Source organism: Chlorocebus sabaeus, chromosome X (assembly GCF_047675955.1).
Source record: "Chlorocebus sabaeus isolate Y175 chromosome X, mChlSab1.0.hap1, whole genome shotgun sequence".
In the NCBI taxonomy this organism is placed as follows: Eukaryota; Metazoa; Chordata; class Mammalia; order Primates; family Cercopithecidae; genus Chlorocebus; species Chlorocebus sabaeus.
Genome location: NC_132933.1, coordinates 2491366 through 2506252, shown reverse-complemented (window position 1 = coordinate 2506252; position 14887 = coordinate 2491366). Strand labels below are relative to the sequence as shown.

The window sequence follows — 14887 nt, the reverse complement described above, 5'->3', positions numbered from 1 at the left end:
CAATTAACCCTTGCTGGCCCCTCTGTATGTGCAGCCAGGGACATCAGCCTTCTCCTTCAGAGGTTCCCCAAGCCTCCACACCCTGCTTTGCCGGGCATGCCACCTGCACCACTCAGACGAACCTAATGCCACACCCCCCCACCCAAAGAGGATCCAGAGTTCCTGGGAAGCCACTGAGCAGGGAGCGGCCCACACCCAGGCCATTGGGAGCGAAGCCAGCAAGACAGCTGTGCACTTACACAACGATTCTGGGGCATGTCCTGCCTGGGAGCAGGGCTTTGGTGGCTTCTCCAGCCCCAAACCTTCAAAAGACATGGAGACATGGGCTTTGGGTCCTACAAGGTGCCCAGTGAGATGACAGGAGGCTGCCAGGCTCAGCCACGGCTCACCAAGCGCTTCCTTCCTGGCCACCATGAGCCCTGAGCCCTGAGCTCTGAGCCCCTGCTCACGCAGAAATCTTTGGCTCCCTGGGTAGATGGCTACCAGGAGGATCTCTGTAGCCCTTCTCCAGTGAACTTGTACCCCGAAGCCCAGGGTGGCCTCTCAGTAACACTCAGGCTCCCACACCAAACCCCTCTGAAGGAGCTGCTCAAGGCCAGTTCCCAAGTTCCCCAAGGAGCAGGCACTGAGTCATTCACCACCAAGCACCCTCTCCACAGCGGGATCCCGATGCCCCTCTGCTGCATACCATCTCCCCCTCCACAGATGGGAGCCGGGCTGGCACCAGGATGGGCATGGGGCTGGGAGGGTACCCCAGTAGAGTGTACTGGGCTTCCAGGGAGGCTGTCCACTGTGCTGCAAGGTGCTTTACCCTCTCCAGGTTGTGGCCCTTGGGCTGCATCAGCTCTGGGACTGACACTCTCGGTGGACAGGGTGGGTGGGTGGGGTGCAGGGGCTGCAGGTGGGCACAGGAAGGGGTCAGGCCAACATGGATTCGGACCTTAAGTCCAGACAGAGGGCACAGCATGGAGACTGAGAAGGAAATGTGAATGGTGTCATCGAGGCCTGTGGAGAAATCTCTCACCTTGTCCCTCAAAGTTTCGGGTGTTTTACTCATGTCCCAGAAGCTTCAGGCAGGGGCAGCAGGGTGGGGAATTGGTGACAGAGCACTCCCCAGCAGCCAGCCTGCTGTGCCCCCTAGTTGGCTGAGCTTAGCAAGGGAGGCATGCTGCCCTGGGCTGGAGGTGGCCCTCATGCCCTTGCTGTGGTTGGTGGGCGAGAGGGAAGCCACAGAAGTCTCCAGCTCCAGTCAGAGAAGATGAGACCAGCTGAGAGAAAAGCCACCCTGCCCAAAACACACCGCACACCACGCACACCACGCACACTCACATGGCACAGCCACTTCTACAACCCCACCCCCACCACCAAAGCATTGCCAGATGCCAGACGCCCCCTTCCCGTGGACTGGTGCTAGCTGGCAGCAGTGTCTGTGGCAAGGGCCCAACTGTAACTGGGGCTGGGAAGGCTTCTCCAGCAGGGCTTACACTGGACTGGGGGCTCCCCAAGGCCCTCACCTTCAGCTCCGAGAGCTTTCCCCAGACCTGCCCACCCAACGGGCCTCAGCACCGGCACTCTGCCTCCGCCAGGTCACACGTGGGCAGCAGCTCTGCAGTCCATGGTGGCCATGGAGTGTCTATGGCCCTTCCAGGGCAGTGGCAGAGGAAAGTGGGAGGGAGCCAGAGGCGTTGAGTTGCTTTCTTTGCTCTGAAAGGGCGAACTCAGGCACAGGTGGAGCCCCAGACCTGAAAATGGAGAACTCACCATTGGCTGTGTTGCTACATGCAGGCCAGCCCCAGACTTACTCACTGGCTGACCACTCTCTGGGGTTCATGGAGCACGATGGCCCCAGTTGGGACGTGTGAAGAGCTTCTTCATTTGAAGAAGGTTGGGGGCTTGGTCACGTGGGACTGCCCAGGAGGGGCTGCAAATGTCAGGGCGAGTGTGCTCAGATAGGGTCAGCCCGAGCCGGTAGAGTCACCTTCACAAACTCCCGGAGGAACCGCTGCCCCCCGCCCCTGTCTGGCTATGCCCAACACAGGGATGAGCAAGACACACCCCTGCCCTCCAGCTGCTCCCACCTAGGGGACACTTTGAGCTGGTGCTGAGGATTTAGTAGAGTTGAGGGAGGGCAGCTACCTCGAAAGGACCACATGGCAGCCAAGAGAGTGGGCAGCATGTGCCAGTCTGTGACCAGCTTGCACCGGGACAGCCTGTGGCTCTCTCAGACACAGTGAGGACTACTTGTCTGGTTCCCGGGGGCTTATGGAAAGGGCAGGAGACCAGGAGCCGGGTTTGGAATGCTGGAATTCCCCCAGGGCTTCCAAAACCAGAGCATAGGCCAAGAGCAAGGACAGGCCCACCAGCATGCTGCCGCCACCACCTGGGTCCAGGCCTCCAGCCACCCCTGTCCAGGCACCTCAGGTTCAGATTCAGAGACCCAGGACAAGGCATTTGATTAGCCAAGCCCAAGTCACATGCCCACCCCCTGGCTGGGCCCAAGCAGAAAGAAAAGAGCTGGTCCCTGTGCCTTCAATGGTGTGACAGGGCCCTACTTTCCACCAAAATTGGAAACAGTGAGGGATTCTCCCAAAATCCCTAAGAGAACTAAGAGGAAGGGCCGCTGCATTCTGGGTAGCCAACAACAGCGGGTCCAGAAGAACTGCCAGGCCTAGGGCACTATCCCAAGATTGGTCTGGGGAGGGCTGGAGAACCAGGCTAGGAGGCTTTGCAGAGAGGAATAAGGTTCCAAACCCCACGAGTGCTGGGCGGGGAGGGCTCCCCTGTGGTTCTCACCCATGACTGAGTGGGCACAGACACTGTGGGAATCAGGGTGCTGCCACGAGAACCATGGTCATGTAATTTGGATATTTGTCCCCGCCCAAATCTCACATGGAATTGTAATCCCCAGTGTTGGACGTGGGGCCTGGTGGGAGGTGCTTGGGTCATGGGGGCAGATCCCTCATGAATGGCTTGGACTATCCCCTTGCTGATGAGTGAGCTTTCGCTCTGAATTCACAAGATCTGGTCAATTAAAAGTATGTGGCACCTCCTCCCCAGCTCACTCTCTCGTGCACTCTGTGTGTGTGTGTGTGTGTGTGTGTGTGTGTGTGTGTGTGTCTGGCATGCTCGCTCGCTCACTCCTGCTTTCACCATGTGAAGCACCTGCTCCCTCTCCCCCTCCCTGCTCCCTCTCCCCCTCTGAGTAAAAGCTTCCTGAGGCCTCCCCAGAAGTAGATGCTTGTACCATGCTTCGTGTACAGCCTGCATTTAAACCTCTTTTCTTTACAAATTACCCAGTCTCAGGTATTTCCTTATGGCCATGCAAGAGTGGCCTAATGCAGCCACCACTGATCCATGGAATGTGTGGCCCCTGCTTCTTCCCACCTTGGGCCTCAGACTCAGTGGGCAGTGGGTGCATCTGATTGGCAGAGCCCAGGTCATGCATCAAAGCCCTCGCTGCAGGAGAAGCTGGGAGAATACAGACTTGGCATTTTCTGCTCCTCGTGAGAGGCCTAAATCGGCCAACAGCATCCTGCTGCCCTGAGAATTAAAGCTGCCTCCTTCCCATCCCCACAGGGCCCCAAATAATCTTTTCCTCTGCACCCTATTTCCTCAATTTTCAGCACAAAAATGCCAAGCTCCAACCCTTCTGGGAACCAGGGTATGTGTCATGCCCTTGACCTTGTTAAAAAGAAATGTAATTAGACCAATAGGCTGAGACAGCTCCCATGCCCTGGATTCCTACACAAGCAAACTTAAGCCCAACGTAAAGCAAAACACAAGTTTGGCCAAGGAGAAACTGGCATCTAACCTCTAACTAGGGACCTCCCACGGTATCACACCCAAATGAGGCACACGCCTCACTGCAGCCGATCCAGGAACTCCTTTCTCTGCCCCCACATTCCTCCTCCCACTCTTTACACGGCTGCAGCACAGCTCTCTGAACTCCCCATCACCAATACTGCTTGATCCTTGAACCCTTTCATGCTCAAATAAACTTTATTAAATGTATTTCATCTAAAGTTTTTCTTTGAACAGACTGCCAGTCTTTGCCCACTCGCAGCCTCCAGCTCTCAGCCTGAATGTCACCGCTTCGGAGAGCACCCGGGCTCCTGCAGGTCCCCCCTTCATTCTGTACCTCCCTTGCCTCTCCTCTTCCTGGATAGCGCATCTCCCGTCTTAGGTGGAGGTGGGATGAATGTTCGCACCCATCCTCCCACTGGGCTCTAGAGATTTGAAGTTGTTCGTTATTGTTCCATGGTGACATTTTCAAGTTTTAGGATATCTCAAGTTTTCAATCATTTGGGGGTTTTAGGAAGCCCCTGTAACTCTAATACTGGCTTTCTCATTGTGGGTGCTATTGAGCTTGTGGGCAGGACTGATCTTTCTTCCATGGCCTCAGAAACACGTGACCCACGTTCAGAAGTCCTGAACCCTAAGGACAGAATGCCAGTGGCACCTTCCTCCGAGTCGAGTAAACAACCAGCATCATCCCCACACATTTTTAAAAGCTGCAGGGAACAGGACAACACCAATTTAAGGATTAATGAAACCCCAAAACTTGACAATTCACCTATAAAATATAAGAAAAGCCCTTGTCATGCCCTCTCATGCTGGTCAAAGTGCTCTCACTTAGCTCTTTTTGGAGATGTCCCCCAGGGGTGCTGGGCAGGAATATTTTTCCTCTCCTCCATCACCCCATCCCCAGCCAATCCCCCTCCCCTAGTTTCCCACAGCAGACGCGAGACCGGCTGGAACATGGAATGAAATTTATTGAAGAGAAACATATAGTGAAACTATCGAAGAGAAGGAAACCACAATACAGAGATAAACTGCAAACGGCCACCACAGGCCACAGGTCCTGGGCCGCCTCCTCCTGGGGTTCCTGGCAAGGCGCCTCATCTGCTTCCCCTCCCGCTGCTGCCCCTGCCGCCACCTCCCTCCTTCCCGAGGGCCCCAGGGTCTGCCTTTTGCCAGGACAGTGGACTCTGGCAGTGTCCACTGGCTTCAGGGAGCCCCCTCCTGAACCCATCCCTATGGCCCTCTCAGAACAGTCACAGAACACTGGAAAACACCAGGGAACACCTCACCAGGCTGAGGAAACTGAGTCACAAGTAACAACAGGGTTGGAACGCCAAAGCATAGTCCCTATGGAGCCTCACGCAGCCCCACTCTGCCCCAGGTCTGGTTCTTCTTCCCACAGTCACGGTCACCATCACGGTCATGGGGTGAGCGTCCACCGTGCCCTGGCGCCTCCTTCCCGCCATCTCCTGGGACTGCGCTGGGGGCCTCCGGGGAGAAGCTGCTCAGAGAACACACACAGCTCCACAAGAACAAGCAGTCCCTGGCCTAGATCTATGGCGGGAAAGCAGAGGTGGTGCTCATGATGCGGGACAGCAGCGAGCAGAGCCGGGTTCGCAGGAAGCTCACAGCACGTGCCCCAGGCCCAGAGGCGGCCGCCTGCATGGGCGCACAGTACATGATATTTCGCAGGAGTGATGGCTAGCAGTGGGTGGGCGTCTGCTGGGCGCGTGGGTCACACAGGGCCTACACAGGTGACGGTGAGCTTCCCGGAACAGGGGGCAGCCTGCCCCAGGGATGGCAAGTGGGTGGACCCCTCTTGAATGACCCAGGCAGCTGGCACCATTGAGAGGGCCTCTTTCCCCCTGTCTCTCCCAACTCAGGGCCTGGGTTGGGGGCAGACATCTTCAGGTGCTCCCACCCAGGCCACAACTGGCCACTCAGGGCTCCCTCCAAGCCAGTTCCCTGTGGCAGCAGGGTTTGGGGCTGGGGCTGGGTGTGCTGGGTGCAAGGGAGGGAGGGAGGGGCGCCTCTCCCTACCCCATTTTGTATCAAACCTGGTCATCTGGGTCACGGGGAAGGAATGGGGGTGGAGGCCAGAGTCCCTTGCGGGAAGTGGGGGACCCTTACTCCTGATGTGGGGTGAGAGACTGGCCCTGGCCTGGCCTCCGTCTGCCTCCAAGGCACTACTGCCTGAGAGGAGAGGAGGCCCCAGGGCCCTAGGAGCCTATTTGCCCTGGGAGGACTTGGGCTGGCCCGCATCCCCAGCCCCATCCTCATTCTCGTTTTCGGGGTCCTCCAAGATGGTCTGGAGCCCTTCCAGTGGGGGATTTCTGGCTTCCTGGCCTCTCACCTGGATGAGGCCCTCTGGACCCCAGCTAGGACCTCCTGGGAACACCCAGGCAGCACTACTCATCCGGGCTGGGGAGGAGCTCCAGGGGACCTCGATGGGCCTTGCCTGACCTAGGCCTTCGAGGTCTACAGGGGCACTTTTATCTTCCACAGCGGCAGGGGCTCCCCTTGCAGCCTCTTTGGTGGCAGAAGCAGCCTTGGCAGCATCTTCCACTCCAGGATCAGACTCGCTGGCGTCCCCCTGGGCCGGGGAGGCCTGGGCAGCAGCTGGGTCTTCACTCTCCACTGGGACTGCTGGCCAGGCCACACCCTGCTGGCTCCTCGATGGGGAAGCTGCCCACGCCTCCATCTCCCGGATGAGCCGGAGCAGCCCCAGGAAGCCAGGTGGCCTCCTCTCCAGCTGCATCCCCCTCAGGGTATCCTGGAGTGCCTCGCTGAGGCGGGCCCGAGACAGCACCTGCCGCAATCGCAGGTAGTTGGCCAAGGCTGGGTGGACGGCCCCCTTCTCCACAGCCCTCTGCAGCAGGCCTTCCAGGCGCACCACGAAGGCAAACAGCCCCTCCTGGGACCCCTGCGTGCAGGTCAGGAACTTCAGCCTCGAAGTCATTCGAGTGTCCTGGTTCCTAAATACCTGCCTCAGCGCTGCCAGGCAGTCCAGTGCGGACAAGTTGGGATCTTCCTCCAGGAGGCCGCTCACGACGTCCAGGGCCGGGCCGCCCAAGCTCTCCAGCAGCCACCTCTTCCTCTCCCTTTCCGACTCATGGTACCACAGCTGCAGCATATCCTTGGCGTGCTCCACCCAGCTCTCAAAGGACTCTTCCTCGCAGCCTGGCTGCTCCCTCCCTGAAAAGGGTCTCAGTTCCCGGTAGGCCCTGTTTTCCAGCACAGCCTGTAGGGTGCAGCGCCAAGGCTGGACCCAGGCTCTTGTCCCTCCTGCCTCACCCACAGCTCCTGCCTCACCCACAGCTCCTGCCTCACCTGCAGTTCCTGTAGCACCTGCGGCTCCCTCATCTGACTCTCTTGCCTCTTCTACAACTCTCAACTCATCTCCAGCTCCTCCTTCACCTGCACCTCCTGCCTCACCTGCACCTCCTCCCTCACCTGCTGCTCCTCCCTCACCTGCGCCTCCTCCCTCACCTGCGCCTCCTGCCTCACCTGCGCCTCCTGCCTCACCTGCTGCTCCTCCCTCACCTGCACCTCCTGCCTCACCTGCTGCTCCTCCCTCACCTGCTGCTCCTCCCTCACCTGCTGCTCCTCCCTCACCTGCGCCTCCTGCCTCACCTGCGCCTCCTGCCTCACCTGCTGCTCCTCCCTCACCTGCTGCTCCTCCCTCACCTGCTGCTCCTCCCTCACCTGCGCCTCCTGCCTCACCTGCTGCTCCTCCCTCACCTGCTGCTCCTCCCTCACCTGCTGCTCCTCCCTCACCTGCGCCTCCTGCCTCACCTGCTGCTCCTCCCTCACCTGCGCCTCCTGCCTCACCTGCGCCTCCTGCCTCACCTGCGCCTCCTGCCTCACCTGCTGCTCCTCCCTCACCTGCGCCTCCTGCCTCACCTGCTGCTTCTCCCTCACCTGCACCTCCTGCCTCACCTGCTGCTCCTCCCTCACCTGCTGCTCCTCCCTCACCTGTGCCTCCTGCCTCACCTGTGCCTCCTGCCTCACCTGCAGCTTTTGCCACTGCTTGCCCCTGGGGCTGTGCAGGGAAACTGGGCATATCCTGAAACTCAACATCAGGTACTTGGGGCAGGAAGATCACTTTCCAGGGCCCCCCATTGCCTGGTATTTGATGGGGAATGAAGCTTCGGTTTAAATACTCAGTGAACTCCACCAAGGCTGCCTTGGCCCCGAGCTCCTTTCTGAAGTGCTTGGTGAGCACTCGATACCTGCCCAGGGGCGACAGGGCAGCCTGCACGGCCTCCTGGAACTCATGTTCCTCACAGTCGTCAGGGATATCCAGGATGAGCAGGGAGCGCTCTGCGTTTGCACCCATCCACCTGCACCAGTCCCGAAGCATCGCCAGAGCCATCGCAGAGGACTTGAGGGAGGGAGCCTGATCAGACAGGAATGTGTGCTGACTGTTGCAGTCTCTGATGCAGCCTGTGAGTGCAAAGAGAGAAGCTTGTTTGTGCCAAACATTCACTCCCACCACTCATCTGCCCCTACATGTGTGGGGGTGGGGGAGCAGGGCTGGAGCTCGTCTGCCTCCTTGTTTTGTCGCTTTGATTTTAGTGAAATTTCGATGGCAAATTAAATTTATTTGCAAGATACAGGGCTGGTCACATTTTCTATGTTACCTGGTGCCAAGCTTATCTATCCTGGTAGGAAGCTTATCTAAGTTTTCAAAACTTTTGATAAAAACCTGTTCACAATATTCCCTCATTATCTTTTTAATGTCTATAAGATCTGTAGTAATATCCTGTCCTTCATTCCTGACATTGATTAATGTTCATTCTCTCTTGTGTGTGTTGTGTGTGTTGTTTTTTGTTTGTTTGTTTGTTTTTTGAGGCAGAGTCTCACTCTGTCACCCAGGCTGGAGTGCAGCAGCTCGATCTAGGTTCAATGCAGCCTCGACCTCCTGAGCTCAAACGATCCTCCCACCTCAGCCTCCTGAGTAGCTGGGACTACGGGCACACACTAACACACCTGGCTAATATTTTGTATTTTTTGTAGAGAAGGGGTCTCACTATGTCACCTAGGCTGGTCTTGAACTTCTGGGTTCAGGCAATCCTCCCGCCTCAGCCTCCCAAAGTGCTGAGATTACAGGCATAAACCACTGTGCCCAGTCGTCTCTCATCTTAATTAGTCTTGCTAGGGTTCATTAATTTTGGTACTCTAAAAAGCCGGGATTTACTGATTGTCCTTTTTATCTCTGTTATTTCTTTATTTGACTCATTCTGTGTTTACTTTTGTTCTTTTTCGAGCTTCTTTAAATGGACTTTTCGGCCATTGATTTTATGTTCTATTTTTCTGTTATAAGCACTGAAAGCAAGAAATTTTCCTCTGACCACTTCCTTCCAAATGGCTAGTAATTTGGGTAAGTTGAATGTTTTGTGCAGTTCGAAATATCTTGTAAGTTCCTTGGTGATTTCATCTTTGACCCATGGATTTCAAAATATTTAGATATATGCTATTGTTATTAATTTCAAATAAAATTCCACTGTGATCAGAGAACTTATGAAAACGTGCGATCCTTTTCAGTTTCTGAAGATTTTTAAATGGCTCGACATATGGTCTATCTAAGTGAATATACAATTTGCCCTTGTAATGAATCCGTATTTTCTACAGAGGCCAAGGTCTGCCCCCTCCAACCACTGCAACTCCTGTCGCCATTCCCCACGGAAGAGGCGACCTGAAGCCTTTCCAATTCCACCTGTAGGGGGCCAAGCTCCTCACGGCACTGCCACATCCGACAGCCTCCAGGGGGCGCTCACCGTCGCCTGTGCCACTGGCCGCCAGGCAGCCCCCTGCTCCGCACCCCGTGCACTCTCAGGCATTGGCCCTCCTTCCAGCCCATCCACCACCGCGCACCGGGGACAGTCCCTTCTTGCCTCCAACGTGCCCTTCCACACCGGGCGCCCCCTACGCCCAGCTGGCAGCAATCCGGTCTAGCCCCGGGCAGCAGGGCGTCCCACGTGCTTAGACATGAGCCTCCCTCAGAGGCTTCCCCACAGTGGGGGACCCGACAATCCCACCCCACACCCCCAAGTCGGGAGCCCACATAGCCCACAGAGGCAGGGCGCCCTCCGCTCTGGTCGGCCCTCCACCAGGCTTAGGAATCACCTCTGCCCTCACCCACCCACCCCTGGGACCTGACCACGGCACCAGCCATGGGCCCTCCCATCTCGCGCCTCAGACTCAGGCTGGGCCACCCTCCATCGCCGCCGCCCCACGCTGGGAGCCCGCCAGCCTGCTCTCCCACGTGGCGCCCTGCGGCCCCCTCGCCCTCCCACCCCAGGGAGCCCCCTACCGACCCCAGCCCCACAGTCGGAAGCCCTCGATGCCCCCTAACCCCAGCACTGGGTGAGTCGCCCTCCCTCTTGCCTCCTCTATCCCGAGTGCTCCGTGACCATCTCCGCCCAGGGACCTCCGCCCAGGGTCCTCCTCTGGCCACCCCACACTGGGGAACCCCTCCCCTCAGCCCTCCTTCCAACCGCCCTCCTGAGGGGGCCTTCCTTGGCGAGAAGCCCATGGTGACACCCACGCTGCGCCTAAATCGGGCCAGGCGGGACCACCGCCCCCCAGCTCCACAGCCGGCTCCTCACGGCCTGCCACACGGCCCGCTCCCACCCCCACCCCAGGAACCTCCTGGGCCGCCATCCTGGGCTCCGGCAACACCTCCCGGGCCTGGGTCCTGGCAAACCCCCGCGGTCTACTCACTTTCTCAAACTCTGGGCAATTCCGGGTCTCTCAGTGGGAAGTCAGATGTCTGGGTCTCTCCGAAGGGTCTGAAGAGATCACCTCAGCTCCGCAGTGTGGAAGTCTATGGTTCTCTGAGGCACTTGGCGCCAACGGCCACCCGGGCTCCCAGAAACCCCTGGTTCTCCCAGAAGCCACAGGGAGTTCCGAAAGTAAGTTCCAGGCCAGTGTCGCTATGCAATGCAAATGATTGGACAGGGAGAGCACCAGAGAGGAGCACGTGGGAATGCACTGTTGTTACCATGGCGACTACACGTGAATCAAAAGGTGGAAAGGCTCGAAGCCCAGAAGCGGCAGCCACACCATTGACCCTCCGCCAATGGGAAGGCCTGCCCACGAGGATTGGGGGAGTACATTTGCAAAGCGAAAGTTCATTGCGGTAAATCGGTCCAGTTTTCTCCACTGTTTGCTTTCCAATGTGGTTGGTAATGTCATAAAGAGATACTATGTTTTCTTTTGGTTTTTTGTTTTTGGGGTTTTTGTTTTGTTTTGTTTTTGTTTTTGTTTTTGTTTGTTAGACTGAGTCTTGCTCTGTCGCCAGGCTGGATTTTTTATTTATTTATTTTTTTTTTTTGAGACTGAGTCTCGCTTTGTTGCCAGGCTGCAGTGGTGCAATTTCGGCTCACTGCAACCTCTGCCTCCCAGGTTCAAGTGATTCTCCTGACTCAGCCTCCCGAGTAGCTGGGACTACAGGTGCGTGCCACCACGCCCAGCTAATTTTGATATTTTCAGTAGAGACGGGGTTTCACCATGTTGACCAGGATGGTCTCGATCTCTTGACCTGGTGATCCGCCCACCTCGGCCTCCCAAAGTGCTGGGATGACAGGCCCTATGTTTTTATTGGGGCAGGAGTATTAAAATCTCCAATTATAGTTGCGAAGATGCCATTCTCTATTCTGTCAACTTTTGTTTTATATATTTTGAAGCTCTGAAGCTCTGTTATTGGGTGCAAACATATGTATGAATTCGATGTGTTCCTGATTAATCGATCCTTGTATCATTATTACCTTTTATTTTACCTTTTCAGCAATAACATTTTGCATTGTTTTCTAGTGGTTGCTCTAGGGATTCCTGTATATATCCTTTACTTTTCACTCTCTACTTACAGTTTACATTGTACCACATCACCTAAATTTAAGACCATTTTCGTTATATAGATTACTCCCCCCTGCACCCCATCCTTTATGCTATAGTTGTCATATATGTGATATCTACACGTTATAAACCCTACAATACATTATTTATAATTTTACCTTAAACCATCATGTGTATCATAAAGAACTTATAAAGATAAAATAAATATTCCTTAATATTTAGCCACATAATTTGTCATTCATTTCTAACCAAAGATCGAGATTTCCCTCTTTTCCTTAAGATCAAAAGACTTTCTGTAGCATTTATTTTAATGCAAGTCTGTTGATGAATTCTCTTAGCTTTCATGTGTCTCAAAGCATCCTTATTTCACCTTCATTCTTGAGGAGTATTTTCCCTGGATATAGATACAGAGTTCTGAGTTGAAAGGATTGTTTGTTTGTTTGTTTTTTCTCTCACCACTTTAAAGATCTTGTTCCATTTTCTCCTGGTTTCCATTACTTCTAATGAGAATTCGGTAGAACTTGCGAATGTTCTCTTCTTTTTCGAGTTGCATTTTACTCTTTTCACAATTCACTCATTACTCTTTGTTTTCAGTACTTTGACTGCAATGTGCCTACATGTGTTTTTTCTTTGTATTTATCCTCCTTGGGATTCACTGAGCTCCTTGAATCTGTAAATTATGTCTATCTCCAAATTTTGGAAATTTCAGTCATTATTTCTTCAAGTAGTTTTTCTTCCCCATTCTCTCCCTTCTCTCCTAGGAGGCCATATACACATTCATTAGACCTCTATATATTGTCCCACAGCTCACTGAGGTGCCCTTTTCATTTTTTGAAAACTTTTTTTTTCCTCTTGGTTTTTCAGAAAGGATTATTTCTATGTATCTGTAAGTTTGCAACTCACCTGTCATCTACAATGTTATTAAGATCATCCAATGGAGATTTTACTTCCGATGTTGTTTTTCAGTTTAGAACTCACACTTAGTTCTTTACTTACACTTACAGCTTACACAGTCCTTGATTTATGATGGTTTGACTTATGATTTTTCAACTTTACACTGGCTTTACTGGGACATCACCCCATCCTAAGTCAAGGAGCACCTGGGTTTATTGGGCTATTAAATGCATTTTCAAATTACCATATTTTTGACTTACTGCTGGTTTGTCAGGACTTAACCACAGTAAGTCAAGGAACATCTATAGTTTCTATTTATCTTCTGAAATGTCCTATTTAAAAAAATCATAATCAGTGAGCAGTGAGATGGATTTTAAAAAAATTGTTAGGTGGCTGGGCATGGTGGCTCACACCTGTAATCCCAGCGTTTTGGGAGGCTGAAGGGGGCAGATCCCTTGAGGTCAGGAGTTTGAGACCAGCCTGGGCAGCATGGAGAAACTCCATCTCTACAAAAAATACAAAAATTAGCTGGGTGTGGTGGCACGTGCCTGTAATCCCAGCTACCTGGGACGCTGAGATGGGAGGATTGCTTGAGCCTGAGAGGTGGAGGTTGCAGTGAGCCATGATCATACCACTGCACTCCAGCCTGGGTAACAGAGCAAAACTCTGCCTCAAAATAAATAAATAAATAAATAAATAAATAAATAAATAAATAAATAAAGTGTTAGGAGCACGCTTTATTTTATTTTATTTTTTTACACAGCATCACTCTGTTGCCCAGGCTGGCGTGCAATTGTGTGATTATGGCTCACTGCAACCTCCACCTCCTAGGCTCAAACAATCCTCCTACCTCAGCCTCCCAGGTAGCTGGGACTACAGGTGCATGTCACAATGCCCAGCTACATTTTTTGTATGTTTTGTAGAGACAGAGTTTCACCATGTTGCCCAAGCTGGCCTCAAACTCCTAGGCTCAAGCAATCCACCCACCTCAGCCTTCCAAAGTGCTGGGATTACAGGCAGAAGTGTGCTTTATCTCCTTAAGAATATTTTTTTTTAATATTGTGAATTACTGGGGTCACCTCAGGGGTTGGATTCTCTTGAATGCTTTTTTCCTTGAGTATCAGGACAATTCTTGTTTCTTTTCGTAATCTAGCATTATATCCTGGACACTGTCCATAATGAGTTCTAGTAGCTTTGGCTTCTTGGCTTCTATTATATTTCTCCAAAGATGGATCATTGTTTGTTATTGTTGCTGCTGTTGTTGTGGTGGTGATGGTGGTGGTGGTGACGATGATTTGTTGTCTTAGTAGACAACTCACCTAGCTAAACTCACACTAAGTCTCCCCTGTATTGGGTAACAACTGCAATCTCCACACTCCGTTTCCACGGTATTGGGCATCAGCCGAAACCTCTGCTCAGTTCTTTTCTCAGACTCTGCCTCGTGTATTAATAGCTCTGGGGTCAGCCAGAGATTTGGGCAGAGTGTACAGGCCAAACACAGGGCTCCTCCACATGGTGCTTCTCTGCTCCCAGGTGATACCCCTCCTGCTTTCCCTCTCCCGTGGCCACCCCAAAGCCTGCTCTCTGGGTCTCTGAGTTTTGGTCACCCAGCACGGCATCCTCTGTGGCCCATGCTCACATGCAAGAAACTCACCTAGTGCCGGTCCCTTCTTCCAGGTGTTAACCCCCTGTGGTTTCTGCCTCTACTGCTTAGTCCCTCATGCCATCAGAAGGTTTTGTTGTTAGTATTTCATCCTGGTTTCATAGGTGTCATCTGTGGGAGGGTTGATCTGATAGGAGTGACTCCACCTTTGCTGAAGGCAGAAACTGACTTAAGTTTTAACAAGATCCCTGGGGCCAACACTACGGCAAGTTTTAACAAGATGTCCTGGATGACAGTTTCACTGTCGCCTTGTGAGTGACCCTAAGCCAGAACCTCCCAGCTAAGCCACCAGGAGTAATTTGTTATGTAGTGACAGATAACTGAGACTCTACCCCCCACTTTCCTTCAAGTGTTGTTGCCTGTCCAACCAATCCTCTCATTCATGGGACCTGATGCAGTTATCATAGGTGACTAAAAAGAGGATTTGAAGAATACGTCCACAAACTCTGTGATACTCCCCTTTCAAGAGGTGTAGCTGGATCCCTCTCCCCTTGAGTGGAGTCTAGACTTAGTAACAAATAGAGTTCAGCAGAATCCGTGGGCTGTAACTGGCAAGCATGGCTTTTCAGAGAAGGCAGCGTGTGTCTTGGGTGCTCTCTCTTCACCTTCTTGCACTTGTTTCCCCTTTCTCCTTTCCTCCCCCGCTTTCCTCCCTCCCTCTCCTTTTCC

The 14887-nt window shown here is 53.5% G+C and overlaps 1 protein-coding gene across 2 annotated transcripts in view; it reads right to left on the bottom strand.

Moving 5' to 3' along the window:
• Positions 1-4752: 4752 nt before the first annotated feature.
• The window catches only part of LOC119620985 (paraneoplastic antigen Ma6E), a 19230-nt gene continuing 9095 nt past the window's right edge, over positions 4753-14887 (bottom strand). The window contains exons 2-3 of one of the 2 annotated variants that reach the window (XM_073013347.1): positions 14210-14329; positions 4753-8247 (exon numbers count right to left, since the gene is read on the bottom strand). In XM_073013347.1, the coding sequence (XP_072869448.1) occupies positions 6029-8176 (2148 nt within the window). In that variant the 5' untranslated portion in view covers positions 8177-8247; positions 14210-14329 and the 3' untranslated portion in view covers positions 4753-6028. The remainder of the gene's footprint in view (positions 8248-14209; positions 14330-14887) is intronic. The other variant, XM_073013346.1, reaches the window with a different exon arrangement.